General features: G+C 34.2%; 2 protein-coding genes and 1 long non-coding RNA gene across 5 annotated transcripts; 1 reads left to right on the forward strand and 2 right to left on the reverse strand.

Annotated features, from left to right (window-relative positions):
* The first annotated feature begins 2,245 nt into the window (after positions 1–2,245).
* On the forward strand, positions 2,246–4,279 carry LOC125205452 (structural polyprotein). Its single transcript, XM_048104391.2, has 4 exons — positions 2,246–2,405; positions 2,542–2,662; positions 3,477–3,767; positions 3,990–4,279. Exons 1-4 carry the CDS (start codon positions 2,314–2,316, stop codon positions 4,101–4,103), a joined length of 618 nt encoding a protein of 205 aa, XP_047960348.1. The 5' UTR covers positions 2,246–2,313; the 3' UTR covers positions 4,104–4,279.
* A 1,234-nt stretch (positions 4,280–5,513) lies between these two features.
* On the reverse strand, positions 5,514–9,969 carry LOC125205451 (serine/threonine-protein phosphatase PP2A-2 catalytic subunit). 2 transcript variants are annotated; one of them, XM_048104390.2, is made up of 7 exons: positions 9,706–9,969; positions 9,328–9,590; positions 8,121–8,235; positions 6,506–6,614; positions 6,346–6,423; positions 6,044–6,235; positions 5,514–5,959 (listed from the first exon to the last, which is right to left on the reverse strand). In XM_048104390.2, the coding sequence occupies exons 2-7, from the start codon at positions 9,578–9,580 to the stop codon at positions 5,786–5,788; spliced, it is 921 nt and encodes a 306-aa protein (XP_047960347.1). In that variant the 5' UTR covers positions 9,581–9,590; positions 9,706–9,969; the 3' UTR covers positions 5,514–5,785. The 2 variants fall into 2 exon arrangements, with proteins under 2 accessions (XP_047960347.1, XP_088917219.1); XM_089061093.1 differs by having other exon boundaries at positions 9,328–9,967.
* Positions 9,970–10,963: 994 nt separating this feature from the next.
* LOC125200336 (uncharacterized) lies at positions 10,964–14,830 on the reverse strand. Of its 2 annotated transcripts, XR_016132366.1 has the most exons (3): positions 14,497–14,807; positions 11,627–11,701; positions 10,964–11,523 (listed from the first exon to the last, which is right to left on the reverse strand). It is a non-coding gene; the product is annotated as an uncharacterized LOC125200336 (long non-coding RNA). The 2 variants fall into 2 exon arrangements; XR_016132367.1 differs by lacking the exon at positions 11,627–11,701 and having other exon boundaries at positions 14,497–14,830.
* Between the last annotated feature and the right edge of the window lie 477 nt (positions 14,831–15,307).

The raw sequence follows: 15,307 nt of genomic DNA on the forward strand, positions 1-15,307 counted from the left end.
ATATTTTTATTAAAATAAGAAATAGAAAATAAAAGAGAAAAATATCAAAATATTAAGAGGAAACATTTTTTTTTGTATGTGAACTTTGTCAAGATATTAATTTTGGTCCGTAATATTTGAAAATATCTTTTGAGATTCATGAACTTCGATTTAACATCATTTAAGTTACTTTTTCATTATTTCAAACTTTTTTTAGGCGAAAATACCTTCAAGTCCATGAAGGATATTTCAATCTATCTACCCTCTCTTCTTCATTAAAATATTGAGAGAACATTATTTTTTTGGTTCGCGAACTTTGCCAAAATATCATTTTTGGTCTGAGCTTTAATTCCTTGTGAAAGTGGGGAGTGTAACGAGGTGATGTTGCGATGATCTGTGGCATTCCATCGCGGAATTTGTTGTTGTTCGGGTTTAAAATAGAGTAAAGGTCAAAATTGGTCCTAAACATATAGTCAGAATACCAATTTGGTCCAAAACATTCACTTTTTGAAAATTGAGTCCAAAACATTTGTAATCGTTATCGAAGTGGTCCTAAACATTTGACATCGTTGTCAAAGTGGTCTTTTTCCGTAAAAAACCAACGGTCAACGCCTAATTAATGATTTTTTAAACTTAATTAATATACTAATGCATAATTAATTAAACAAAATTAAATATAAAATTAATAAAATGCTAAGAAATTCCAAAATCGACTATTTATCCCTCTTTTTCCTTCTCTTCCATCTCTCCTTCGTTCTTCCTAAATCGGAATCTCTCTCTTCTTCTCTCCGATGCTCAACGTCGTCGCGTCTTTCTCTCTCTGCTCGCTCTTCCACAGATCGTCGTCATCGTGTGTTTCTCCACATTGCTGTTGTCCGAGATCAAAATCGTCGTCGTCCACCATTGTTGTCGCCGTCCATTGCCGGAAGAGAAGGAAAAAGAGGGAGAAATAGTCGATTTTGGAATTTTTTAGCATTTTATTAATTTTATGTTTAATTTTGTTTAATTAATTATGCATTAGTATATTACTCCATCTGTCCCTGAAAATTTGTCACCTATTTCCTTTTTCGTTCATCCCTAAAAATTTGTCACCTTTCACTTTTACCATTTTTGGTAGTGAACCCTACATTCCACTAATTCATTCTCACTCACATTTTATTTTAAAACTAATATATAAAAGTAAGACTCACATGCCACTAACTTTTTCAACCCACTTTCTACTACATTTCTTAAACCCCGTGTCGGGTCAAATGGTGACAAAATTTGGGGGACGGAGGGAGTAATTAAGTTAAAAAACCATTAATTAGGCGTTGACCGTTAGTATTTTACGGAAAAGGACCACTTCGACAACGATGTCAAATGTTTAGGATCACTTCGTTAACGATTTCAAATGTTTTGGACCCGATTTTTAAAAAGTGAATGTTTTGGACCAAATTGGTATTCTGACTATATGTTTAGGACCAATTTTGACCTGTACTCTTTAAAATAAAGAGATTTAGAAGTTTTTAAATTGAATATGCAATCGAGCCATCAAGATTATTTTTCTCAAGATTCATCATATTTAAAGACAACAAATTGTCAATTTAATCAATACTTCCTTCAAATTTGCTGTAACTCAAATCTAACTACTCAAGAAAAACCACTTATTAAAGAATTGTGATCAACAGTTAGGGAATTAAGCTTTGCAGCAAAGCTCCATGAATTAGGGAGAGGTGAAGTGCGAACTATTGTGTTGAGGAGTGAGAGAGAATGAGAGAGAAATGCTCACTGGGATGAAGTTCGCGAACCAAAAAAATGTTCTTTCAATATTTAATGAAAATGAGAGTAAATAGACAGATATTGCCATAAATTTATGACATTGAGGGTATTTTAACCCAAAACAAAAATTGAAACAATGAAAAATTTAATTAAATGATATTAACTCGAAATTCATGGACCTCAGAAAATATTTTTAAATATTATGGACCATTACTTTGATAATATTTAAATAGATATATCTTTAAATAAAGAACAAAGAAAAGAAGATAAGGTCGTTTAAATATTACCAAAATACAATATGTTATACAAAGATGATTTAAAAAAAAAACTCCGTATAAATTAATATTCTGATTTCAAACGAAATTGATCAAATTTTGTACTATCATTAAATTTTTGTATGAGAAAAATAAGAACTCATAGTCCATATTGCAATTGCTATAGCGTACAGGGGTCGAAGTAGAATAAGTTGAAATAGTTGGGGTGATTATAGTATTTTGATAAGTTCGAAAGAGATCTACGAAGGGCAAGATTTCTAGTTTCAACACAGGAGGAAGAGGAGAAAACACAGAGGCGAAAATGCTCTACTCCGCCAAACCGCCATTGCTACTTCCTCTATTCTTCTTCCTAACTTCGTTTCTCTCAGGGAATATTACCCTTGCTTACAATTTGTAAGTCTCCATCACTTTTTTCCGTATTTTCTCTTTGTTCTCTGTATGTAAAATGTGGACCTTTTGAGGAGCTGCAATTCGAATTTTGTTTGCAAGATGTGATTTCTTCTTAATTGATAATTTACTGAAATCGCAGTGAATCAATAGCAATGAAAGGGAGAACCCTGATGGGCATTAAGGAGACGCCAAATGGTGGAAATGTCACCTTTGATTGCTCTCCTTCTGGCCCTTGCATACCATGCCTTCGCTCTGAAAAGGTCCCTATCACTCTGAGAATCATAATAGGATTGGTTTCGCTCGTCTTGATTTGATGATTGTTTTTCTAGAAATTCAATTTATAAATTAGGGTATAAGTTCAAAATTGATCACATCATTTAGATTACCTTACTATTCTGGAGTCGGAAGCTTAATATATGATGTCTATTAAGTTTGTTAAGATTGTAGATGGAACTTCATTGGATGGATGCTATTTGGAATTATATTAATTAAGATTAGTCCTAGCAGTTAGCCTTGCAGCATAGGAGACTGTGTGCTGTATGCCATATTACACCCTTGATCATGTCATATTTAACAGGATGACTCTTGTTTTCCTCTTGTAAGAGCAGTGTTAGTTCTATTGCTGGTTTATTTCTTGACCGTCACAGGATTCAGTTTGTCATTCCGTATGAGCCAAATATATAGTATCATCATTTTCTCTTAATGTCTTTGACGGAATGCATTTGTGTTGTTCGCCTCTAAATTAAAACCATAAGTTATCTGTGGAGTTTGATAAAATTTAGTGCAAGGTATATAACCCACAGCAGGAAATCAAAATCCACGACCTTTTCCTCTTAGTAAATTTAGCAACGACACCATTTCCACCTTATGGTTATGTATTTGTTATGCTTGAGAATGCTAGCTAATTGAGGTGTTAATTGTTATGGAACACAACTTATTTGGGACGATATGCTAAAATGCCACAATATAGTACTACTATATTTAATCTGCTGGATTTTTCTCTTCTTCTTATACTAATATGTTTTTTGAATTCTCAAGAGTCGACACCCTGATATATTTCTTATTGTTTCTTAGAGTGATGAAAAATATCGTTGTGGTGAAACTGGATATCGCATTCGTCTGAAATGTGTACCCTCTGGAATTGGGTCCAAAGACTCAAAAGGTACAAAACAACATAAGAAAAGATCTACTCTTGAGTTTATGGAGTTGGGTGTTAATCAGCATGATGGAGACATGAGTATTTCTTCAACGAGGCAAAGAAGATTACACAGCGATTCCTCCAATGCTGGACCACGCTCTTATGTCACTTACAGGAGCTGTATACCTGCTGTAAACGAAGAAAAATTGTCAGTACTAGGTTTTGAGGTAAACTACTCCCCTTTTTAAATGCTTTTTGTACATCTATTCTTGTCCAAGGATAGCTTTTGATATAGAAAGAACTTGAGATTGACACGTTTGGTGTCATGCATTGGCCTTCTTTTTTCCTAGAAGTTATTCTCCTCACATAAATATAACATGTATTGTCTATTTTGATTAATCAACTTCTTGCTTATGTATATGCTTTGTACTGTAAATTCCACTCCGCAGGCCCTTATGTTGGCTTTGCTCGTAAGCAGTGGCTCATTCATTTACTTCAGGCGGAAGCGTGCTGCTGCGCCTGGTGGTGTGCCAATGAGGCTTCCTACTAGTTCTAGGTTTTAAGTCCAATCTACGATTACATCATATAGGAACTTTTTTTTGCTTTCCAATGAAGACTGTTGTAAGTTATGGCCAATATTCCGAGTTGTTTATTTTGCTGTATTGCCTGTTTTGCCTTGTATCAAGAATTTCTGTAATTATTATTCTTTCTTCTATTAATTGATTACCTCTTTTTTCTACCCTGACATTTTGTTGGAGTTGAAACTTCCAATATGGTCGAACTCTCACTCTTAAAGGCCTTTTTGTGCCTCAAAGTTGACTCATTGTATAAAATGTTAAGATGGAATATTTTTTTTTTTTCCGCTGTCAAGGTATCAATTTTGATTAGTAATATTTGAGAATATTTTTTGAGGTACTTTTTCACTATTTTAAATTTTTTTGGATGAAAATATCCTCATGAATGACATTTTGGTCTATTTATTTTCTCTGTTTTATTAAAATATTTAATTTATCTCTTTAAATTTTTATTTGCCCCTTTATTAAAAGAGAGAATGAAAAAATGGGGAAGAACAGAGAAAAATAGAAGAATGGGGCAAAAAAAATCAAAATAGAGAAATTAAATATTTTAATAAAGAAGAGAGAATAAATAGAGTAAAATGCCATTTATGGGCTTGAGTATATTCTCGTCCAAAAAAATTTGAAACAGTGTAAAAGTAGGTCAAACGATATTATATCGAAGTTAATGGACCTCAAATGATATTTTCAAATATTACGGACCAAAAAATTGATTTCTTGGTAAAGTTCGCTGCAAAAAAGATGTTTTTTCAAATTTTACAATGAGATACTTACTAGTACTTATTTGAGGAAACATTTACCAAAAATAGACATGTATTCAAGGTCAGATCAAGTAGGTTATATTTCACTGGAAACGTATTTAAACCTGCTGTGACAGTTAGTCTGAACGTTTAATAATACTCCCTCCGTCCCTGAAATTGTCATATTTCACTTTTTACTATTTTTGGTAATGCCTCCACATTCCACTAACTTATTCATACTCAAATTTTATTATAAAACTAATATTTATAAGTATGACCCACATCTTATCAACTTTTCAACCCACTTTCCATCATAATTCTTAAAACTAGTGTCCAGTCAAACTATGACAAAATTTGAGAGAGGGAGTATCAAAATCTTCATTTTGTCTGATCCAACATGATTTACTATTCATTCCAAAATTATGTCCTAAGAAATGAGATCCGTACCATATAATAATAAATAGCATAGATGAACTATAATCAAATATTTATATAAAAATAAGTAAGAGAAAAGCTCATTTATGAGATAACTAAGGAGCATTAAGTGAAATGGCATCCCTCATCCAAGATAAGATAAAAAAAAACTTTGATAACACCAGTAAATGTTAGCATTGGTTATGAAAATCTGCTTCCTATGTGTAAATTACAGATGATGATATTAGAGGCCACAAATTCTTTTTTTTTTATTTTTCTTTTTTTCACTGGGGATAACATATACAAAGGCAAAAAAAAAAGGCAACTCCATCTCCATCCTTGCAGGTACTAACTCTGCATCAAATATCTTGAGCACATAACCAAAGTAGGGAGTAGAGCAAACTCCAAACAAAAGAATGGTGTAGAAGTAAATAATTCTCAAATAACAATACTCTTTTCTTACGACACATCTACAGTAACATAGTTGCAAGCATGCACTACGGGTAGTTGCTGAGTTCACAAAAAATAATCTGGAGTCTTGCGCGTGGTGTCGGGTTCGATCTGCCGGGGAGCCGGATCGAACTGAAGGAAGTTCTGCTCCATGTTCTCCCCAATTTCAAGAATTGCAGCCATATTCCCACAACGGTAACAATAGTTTGGGGCACTAAAAACGGTCACCACATTCTTGTCCTACAAATGCAGCAGTGTATAATAACTATGGCTTGTTCCGATTGCACCAACGGTGAGTTAAAATATTTGAGATTCTAGACAAACCTGACACCAATTAAAACCCTCCATCACAAGCTGATGTGCTCTTGAGATTAGAGTGAGGCCGTTGGTGTGGTTGAACTGAGAAGCTATATCCTGTCCAAAGGTGTAGCCAGCCCCACGGGGTGATATGCCCCAACCGCAGCGGTCGTCGGGATCAGACCACAAGAGATCACACATTGGTCCTTCGTGTGGGACCTACAGGAAACAGATCATGAAATGGAGTTGGGACAATATTTAAAGCAGCATCACTAGAAATAGTTGCTAGGAAATCAAATTGAATTCATGGACAGGATTATTGTTTGTACCTCTTGTATGCGATCTAAAGCTCGGATATTGTCTAAGGTGTCGAGTGAAGGAGAGAGACCCCCATGCAAACAGAAGATCTACAATAACATAGTGCTGGATATTAGATGTTGAAAATGTAATATATTCAAATTGAAAAATAATTGTGTTTATCATGCAAACCTGACTCTCAATAAGAGCTGTCAAGGGCAAATAATCAAAAAGGTCAGTGAAAAACTTCCACACATTGGCATTGCCATACTTCCTCAAGCATTCATCATAGAACCCATACCTGGCATGAAAAAGCGTCTTATCAACAATTTTACATGCAAGGCATCTAGCACTGATGCATGAGTATTGCAAGCAACCTTCTCAATTTAGTGCTAACAAAATGAAGTGTCCACAAGCCCTCAAAAATTAAAAGTGTTGTGTCCTTACCTACAAACAGGGATGGATCTATAGTATTTTGAGAAGGGGCAAATGCCCCAGCTCATTTTTCTAGTAGCATGTAAATATATATATTATAATACTTAAATATATACATATTCAACTAATTTGCCCCCCTTGTTTAGAAAAAATATTTTTTTACTTGCCCCACTCCTAACCTACACACGAAGGCTCACCCTCCTCTAAGATAAAATACTATATTATTTTAATGTATATATATTATTTTTATATTTATTTATTTGTATGTTAATATTTTTGTCCCTCCTATTATAATTTCCTGGCTCCGTCCCTGCCTACAAACTTTTATTGAACAAATACATACAAAACAATCGACGGACAATATATTTCAACATACTGTATTTTCATGAAACTGAATTTCAATGAAATATCAGACATGCACTCGTACAAACTTATTCCTCAACAAGTTCCCAAAGTCAAAGTAGATTCCTCTACTAAATAGTCATAATACAATCTTGCCTGTGATACAGAGTAAAAACAATTGGAATTGGTGATCAAATTTCAATGTGTCATAAGTCATTAAGTTGAAGATAGTAATAGATCAAATTAACCATACCATAGCTACAAATGGTGTGACATGATGCAGGTGGCAAGGGGCGATACGATTTCCTATACATGGCATAAGCCCTTACAGATGTCAGCATCTAGGCATGCCTTTTGAACCTTTTCTTGTTCTTTTCTTTAATAGAGTTCATACCACAGACAATATAAGTGATACTGCATGTAGTGGATTTAAGGGGAAATCTGGAGTATCAATCATATGCATCTGATGGTGCACCCTACTCATCCCATGATCCCACTAGTTTTGGTCATTTCAAGACCTAATTTCTTGTAAAGAAAGCTTTCATCATTTCCCCATCAACGTTTTCCTCAAATTGGTGTTGATTTTCCCTTTCATTTGTTTATTTACTTCCCCATTCCTTCTTTTTTTTTTCTACTAATTGCTGTTGCGTTAGGAGTTTCTTCTTTTACTTCCATTTTCATCTTTAGGGCGGGTGGGGTGGGTACTGCGTTTCATAATCGTTGCTTATAACTACAATGATCCTGAAATATTCTTATAATTTATGAGTAATGGCTGATTTTTTTAAATATTGTGCACTACTCCATTTTTTAAAACCAACACGACCAAGACCCTTAACTTGTTTTTTTTTTTTTTGGGGGGGTGGGGGGCATTGTCCTATCTTCTGTAACATCTGTGGACAGCAAACATCATGAGATGAATTTAACAATGAAAGGACACAATTTTGCATCTCAGATATGTCAAGCTCCAGGTCATCTTTAGAGCTTGAGCCTTTAACACAATGAAACCAAACCAGAGAAGGCAGAGACTTACACTTGAGTGATCTGTCGACTTTCATGGTTGCCCCTCAGAATTGTGATTCTATCTCTGTAACGGACTTTCAGAGCCACTAGAAGTGTGACAGTTTCAACTGAGTAGTATCCGCGATCTGCATTCAATGAATACTTTCTTAATGGAATTTGATGGTAGATCAAGTAACACAATCTCAGTATGGAATAAAAGTTACAATTAATAGAAGAAATTAATCTAATACGACAATCAACAGCAGATAATCCAAATGCAAATAGCAATTTACTAAATGAGAAGATTGTGAAAGATAGAGACATGACGTAAAATATTTTGCAACGGGTTAACGTCACAGTGACACGCAACGAGTCCCAATTTTTTATTTGGCATCACAAAAGAATAGTGGAACATATATCTCAATGATATAACATTCCCACTGATATTTGGCATCACAAAAGAATAGTTGAACAAATAAATATAAAGCTAATAACTTCTTTTTCATTTGTTTTGCAATAATAATGACATAAAAGTTGGATGAAAAGAAAAGTCGAGTGCGAATGCAACAGATTTTAAACCGAAATTTCCTCAATGATATAACATTCCCACTGACCACTAGTCTCATTCCTTCAGCATTTCAACATTAGCGGTTAGCAGCCGCTGAAACAGTCAACCAATGCAATTGGCTCCAATCAAAATCACCCCATACTATTCTGTTGCACATCTAGAGTAGCTTGGGACCAATTAAAAAACAGATATTAACCACTAATTTTCTTTTGTCAAAGATTAACAAGCTCACCAACAATGCAGGAAGCTTGACAATTAATCTTCAAACTCAGAGGAACACGAAACAATTAGTAATTAATAAGAATACAAATTAAGCTCATTCGCCTTATCCGATGGACCAATTAGACATTCTGCAAACAAGGAACTTCCTTGGGCATTCTTCTTCTCTCATTTTATAAACCAAGCAATGTACCCTTCAAAACTTAGGTGCCACCATATTATTTCTAGAAACAGATAAAACAACTCCACATCAAATTTCTTCAGTTCACAAAATCATCCATTTATACTCCGTGACCACTAAAAACAACCTTTGTCAGAAGCAAATCGACGATTTATCCAAGTCACCAAACATTCAAATCATATATACATACATTATACATACCAACACAGATCAGAAAACATCTTTCTAATAAATCTAGCGGAGAATCAAGGAGAAAGGTAAAATACTGACCAACATAGTCTCCCATGAAGAGGTAATTTGTATCTGGAGCATTGCCTCCAATCCGGAAAAGCTCGATCAGATCGTAGAACTGGCCGTGGATATCACCGCACACAGTAACGGGACATTTCACCGGCTGCACATTCCATTCCTCAACCAAAATCGCCCGCGCCTGATCGCACAAAATCTTCACCTCCGCCTCCGACAGCGGCTTGCACTCCATCAATTGCTCTATCTGCCTATCCAAATCCCCATGCCCCGGCATCTTTCTTTCTCTATAGAAAAACAGAAATTCAGCTACTTGAATGCTCCGCACCTCTGATCTGGAATTTGAATCCGAGATTCAAATCCGAATTACAGAAAGTAAAACTCGGTGAGCCGCGGGATCACCTGAGATCTCGATTTTGAACAACTTTTCAGCAAGATACCAGAAATCGGAATTTTTTCATGATTTTTTTATTTCTGAGATTTATTTCCATTTTCCCGAGAATCTAAATTCCAAAAATGATTGGGAAAGTATGTATTTTAAACATTTATCTAAAACAAATTATTATAGATATAAATAATATGTGTGTGTGTTGTTGTTGTGTGTGTGTGGAGTTGGAACTAGAATGCAAAGACGGAATGTAAAATGCAACTCAAATGAACTCCAAATGTTTTTGACCAATTTATTCAGTAATTTTTAAAACACCTAAAAAAGAAAGGGGTCTTTATTCAATTTAAATGGTATTCCTAGAAGGAAAACAAAATAAGTATTATGCAGTGGCGTGAGAAATGCCAAACAGAATATTAGGCCTTTTTAGGTAGTGAATAATTCTATGTAACATGATTTATAGTGACAAAATTGTATTCGAACGGGGGGTCAAATCAAAGGTGGTGTGCTTAATTAATTAATGTACATAGTTCCGATATTATATTGGGTAGTACTACTAGTTTTACTTTTAGGCATATGTATTTCATGGTGTGTTATTTTTTAAATGAATTTTTGCAACAAGCTTTGAAAGTTGAGAAAAAATACAAACTGACTTTATAGTTAATTTCTCATAAAATACAATTTCACCTAGACTTTTTTAATTCAAATTTTTTTTCCTTGTCAAATAAAGTAAAACCAAGTTATTTTTTTTGGTTCATAGGGCATTCAACATTGTAATGTCCTATAATTCTAATATAAACTGAGCATATAGTCACTAAATCAATTGTCATATTATCATCTTTACAAGGAGAGGGCATTGCCCTGTTCTAGTATAGCTCATACACTAAGCACATATGCTCATAAATTATACATATCACTAATTCAACTGTCATATTATCGCTTTTCACAATAATATTTCCAAACACACGTTCTTACGCCAACGTAAGTCCATCATATATTGCTCATAATTCAGTCTACACCGCAATGTGTAACCCAACATCTACTCCCCAGCTGTATCAAACAATATCCCTCCCGATGCCGCACAATTGGAATCATATATCACAGCCCTGTCACTGTTGTATGAGCAACATGCCTGAGTTTAACTAGCTTTAACTTGGGCTCGTTTGGTTTGTCGGTTATCGTTTCATTAGAAAATGTTTGGAGTCTCATAGAAAGTTCCTTTTCTGCGGTTAACGATTTTAACTTAAACGTTTGGTTTGCCAGTAAAGGAACATCAGTTGCTGCCCACAAATTCCTCAATATCCTCATTCATTTTCTTATTTCCAACTTTGTCCCTCAAGAATTCTAATTGGGTAAGCACATCTCCAAAAAATTTCATGCATAGCCGCCGCGCACTTTCTTTTGTGCACCCATCTCACACCACAACAACACAACATCTGTTTTGTTTAGAATGAGAAATTTATCCAAATCCTAAGGGCTTTGACTTCCAGAAATCCTATGGCAAAATTGATAAGAAAATGGGCCCCATCCTCCCCCATCTTCCTCCACTATCTCTCCGCCTCATCCGACGCCGCAAAACCATGAACAACACACCCGAATTACCCGCGAGCGCCGCTGTCATGCCCTTCGTCTTCAACACACCTACTTGCAGGCACGCTGGGTCTCCGAATATGCCGACTTGAGCGGCGATCGGTGGTTCTGGTGGCGGATGGGCCAGGGCCGCTGTGTTCGCCGATGGATCGGCGACGAATATGTGGTCGAATTGGGATTGAAGGAGAAGGGGGTCGATGCAGGTTGTAAATCTCAAATTGTAAAAAGTTTGGTTGAATCTCTTTCTGCATAAGAAAGAAACAAAAATTTAGGAAGACAATTCAGGGACAAAAGTGTAATTATATGTTATTTATGGGGAATACAGATATGTATCGGACCAAATTTTACCGATAAGTTAACTAGCCATTGCAGCCTCCAAAGCTTGGGCCGGGGCCCATTGCACGGGCCATACAAAAAATAAAACTGCCAAACCAAACGCCATTTAAGCCATGATACCAACCGCTAATTGTGACTATCAGACCAATCTCATCCAGGCTCTATTGTGCAACCGTAGCATAATGCGACACAAGTGATCCATGAAAAACTAAATTCTTAGTCTATATAACATCTAACTCATATTAAAAGTAGTGCTCCAACATATTTCATCAATAATATCGTAGCATATCAAATTATCCACCAATCAATAATTCAGGATCATCACGAAAAGAATGATTTAATTTACATCGAGGGGCAATAGATTCTCATACTTGAATTGCAGTCGGAGTTCAGCAATTCTTATTAATCCTTCAAATGGAGATAGATTTAAAATATATGGAATTGGGGCAAAATAATCGTCGTATTTAATTTTGGATCTTATCACTCGCTCATTTCATTTGGGCCCGCTTGGCTGGCCCATTAGTATTATAAATAGGTGGACTAATTGAATTTCATGTTTACATTGATGCAAATAGGGTTGAGTCTTAGCCCAAGCTATTCAATACACTGGTAAATCCCCAGCGCGTTGCGCTGCTGAGGACATTCCGTGCCAAATCTTTTGTATACAACGTCCAAATATGTATTCATAATTTGGTACTAAATTATTCGAAACAAAGGGAGTACAATATTTGAGAATACAATATTTATGAATAGATATTTTCTTATAAATCAGTAAGAAAAACAAAATCCCTCTACAAATACAACATTCACTCTTTATAATAATGACAAATATTTATTTCTAAGAAAATTAATATAAACCTTAAATTATTCACAATCTTCAGTACTCTAAAACAAAATATATATAGAAATATTAAAAATATATCATACCAACAATGTCAATAGAAAAACACGCGATATTCATATGATTTTGTACAATAATTTATATTTATACATGCTGTACTTCATATTAATACTACCAGTTATAATATTAAAAATATAAAATCATATTATTATATAATTTGCAAACACAAACTACAATTTTTTCTATGTTAATTGATAAACGAATCTTTCCAACAAACCCTCAAAAATTATTGCGAAAAATTATAAAACAACATGCAAATTAGGAGATAAATTCGGCAAAACATAGAAAACAAAAATCACAACAACATCAAATGCAACACTATACTTGAACGATGCACAAGTAATAGTTAATAACTTTTCATCTATTTATAATAGTATTAATTAGTTACGTATTCATCTAATTATCGTATTAGCAAATTACATATTCATCTAATTATAATATTATTTAATTACTAAATTGTCAATAGAAAGAGAATACGTATGTGGAGTACAATATATTAAAATACTTCTCACCTAACATTCAATAAAGACAACAACCATTTCCATCTTTCACAATTACTCCTGTAAATATTCTCTCACATCTAAAACCATTTCCATCTTCCATATTCTCTTTGTAAATCTCAAACGTTCAAGTGGTTAAAAAATGTCTATGCAACCAGAGGAGAGATACTCAGAAGATAACATTGCAAGATTTACTACGATAATTTCATCCGATGAACAATCACAAATGGTATGTATTGAAATTTATTTATTACTTTTAGCTTTTTTTTTTGAAATAACATTTCTTGTATCATCAAGATTCAAAAAGACAATTACATTTATGTTAAATAATACTCCCTACAACAGATCTTTCCAGAAAAATTTCAAGAGAAATATCAAGTTGAGATAGGTGTAACACCCCTTACCGGATTAATTTAATAATCATGCAAGTGATGTCACATTTTGGTACAAGTATTGAATTAACAGAAAATCCTTGATTCTTAATTTATATATAGATGAATTGTTTTTCATTACTTGGTAATCGAAAAGAAAACTGCTCTAAAAGTCTATATATATATATTTATGGAACTGGGATAACAATTTACAAATATACATATTTATGGAACTAGGATAACAATTTACAAATATACATATTCAACAAAGGTGCACGCGGTAACTAAATGTTCCAACTATATTACACTTCTTGTGCATGCCACAACTAGCATAACAAAAGAATTACCCAAACACAAAAGGTTGGCAAGCGACCCAACTTGGGAAAATGTACAACAAAAGAGCTACTTTGATCACTTAATCTCAAATTCCAAAACACCTTGAAACCAGAATCACCTTAATCCTACTTCTGCTCGTTGCCCGTATTATATCTCGGTAAAGATTACCTTTTTAGCACATATTTATTACATATACTAACATCAATCCAAACTAATTTAAATATAAAATATGTTATCCTTTTATATCATTCTCAACTTCTATAAAATTCTATCATTGCTCTAAAATCTTGAGTTCCAGAATCAGTTAAACAACCTAGCCTCAAGTATCAACTCTTCTTCATTGATCTTTAGTTAATCATGTAGCAAATATTCCCATGAATGCATAACAGAACTCATTTGAGCATCTTTAAACAACAATATGTAAAAATCATCGATATTCTCACTAGTCAATGGATTGTCCCAACTTTTCCCTACCAAAAATACTTTTCTCCCACATATAGATTTAGATATTCTAAAGTCAATCCAAAGTAGCAATACAATTTCCATAAATTATATGGAAGAACTCTAAGCTAACACTTCATTTAAATAACAAGATTCATAGTTATCGTCCAACTCAACTCCCCAATCATAAGTAAGAACAGAAATGTCCATTAATATACTAAAATTTCACCCAATTTGCTAAACCAATAATTTGGGGATAAATTTCAAAAAGAAGCCCTAACTTTCAGTCACATATAAAATTCAAAGAATACACAAAATAGGAACATTACTTACACAAATGGGAGACAAAGCTAATCTATTGTCGCTGAAATCAAGTAATGACGGCTAGAAATAGTCGATCAGCCACAAAAAGTACCATATGTTTGTGAGTAGCAAGAGAAAGATCGAGACAGAGAGGGAGACGAGGAGAGGGTGCCACTTTCAACAAAGAACAAAGGTTGCCGGAGGCGCAATGCTGCCGGCGGAGGGACTGCGTATCTCCCCCATAGGGTGTGTGTGTGTATCAATATATGTATCACGGTGAGTGTGTGTATGAGGTGTAAAAGTGTGTGCCAAGAGAAGAATCTCGTAGGTTCTAGTTTTTGAGGGATAAATACAAACCTTTCCATTTTCCATTTTTCTTAATTCCTTTCTTTTTTTTCTCAATTTTAATACTTTTCTTCTAAAATCCTACACCACAACACTTAGTCTAGATTTTACATTTTACAATCAATACAAACACGTATCTAATCCATTTATTTTCCTACTAATTCAACACGCAAATCTTTACTCACCGAGACTTCTAATTTAATTTTAATTGTCGACTTCCATTGCATTTTAACAATTTTTTTTTTCTAAATTTACGGAATTTCGGGATGTTACAATAGGCCCAACGTGCGAGCTTGAAAACAGGTTTAATAACTACTGGATAGCAGCAATCAAACAACTTCTAAACAGAAAAATGTGCTTGGACAATGGATGGCAGAAATTCCACAAAGATTACCACTTGAGAGCTGGAGATATCTTAACTTTTGATCTGATTTCACCCAATTGCTTCTATGTGGAAATATATGATGGCACTACGCAATGTGCTAAAGAATACCAA

The sequence above is a fragment of the Salvia hispanica genome, chromosome 6, assembly GCF_029641045.1.
Source record: "Salvia hispanica isolate PSC_SH4W2 chromosome 6, Shi_PSC_v1, whole genome shotgun sequence".
Lineage (NCBI taxonomy): Eukaryota > Viridiplantae > Streptophyta > Magnoliopsida > Lamiales > Lamiaceae > Salvia > Salvia hispanica.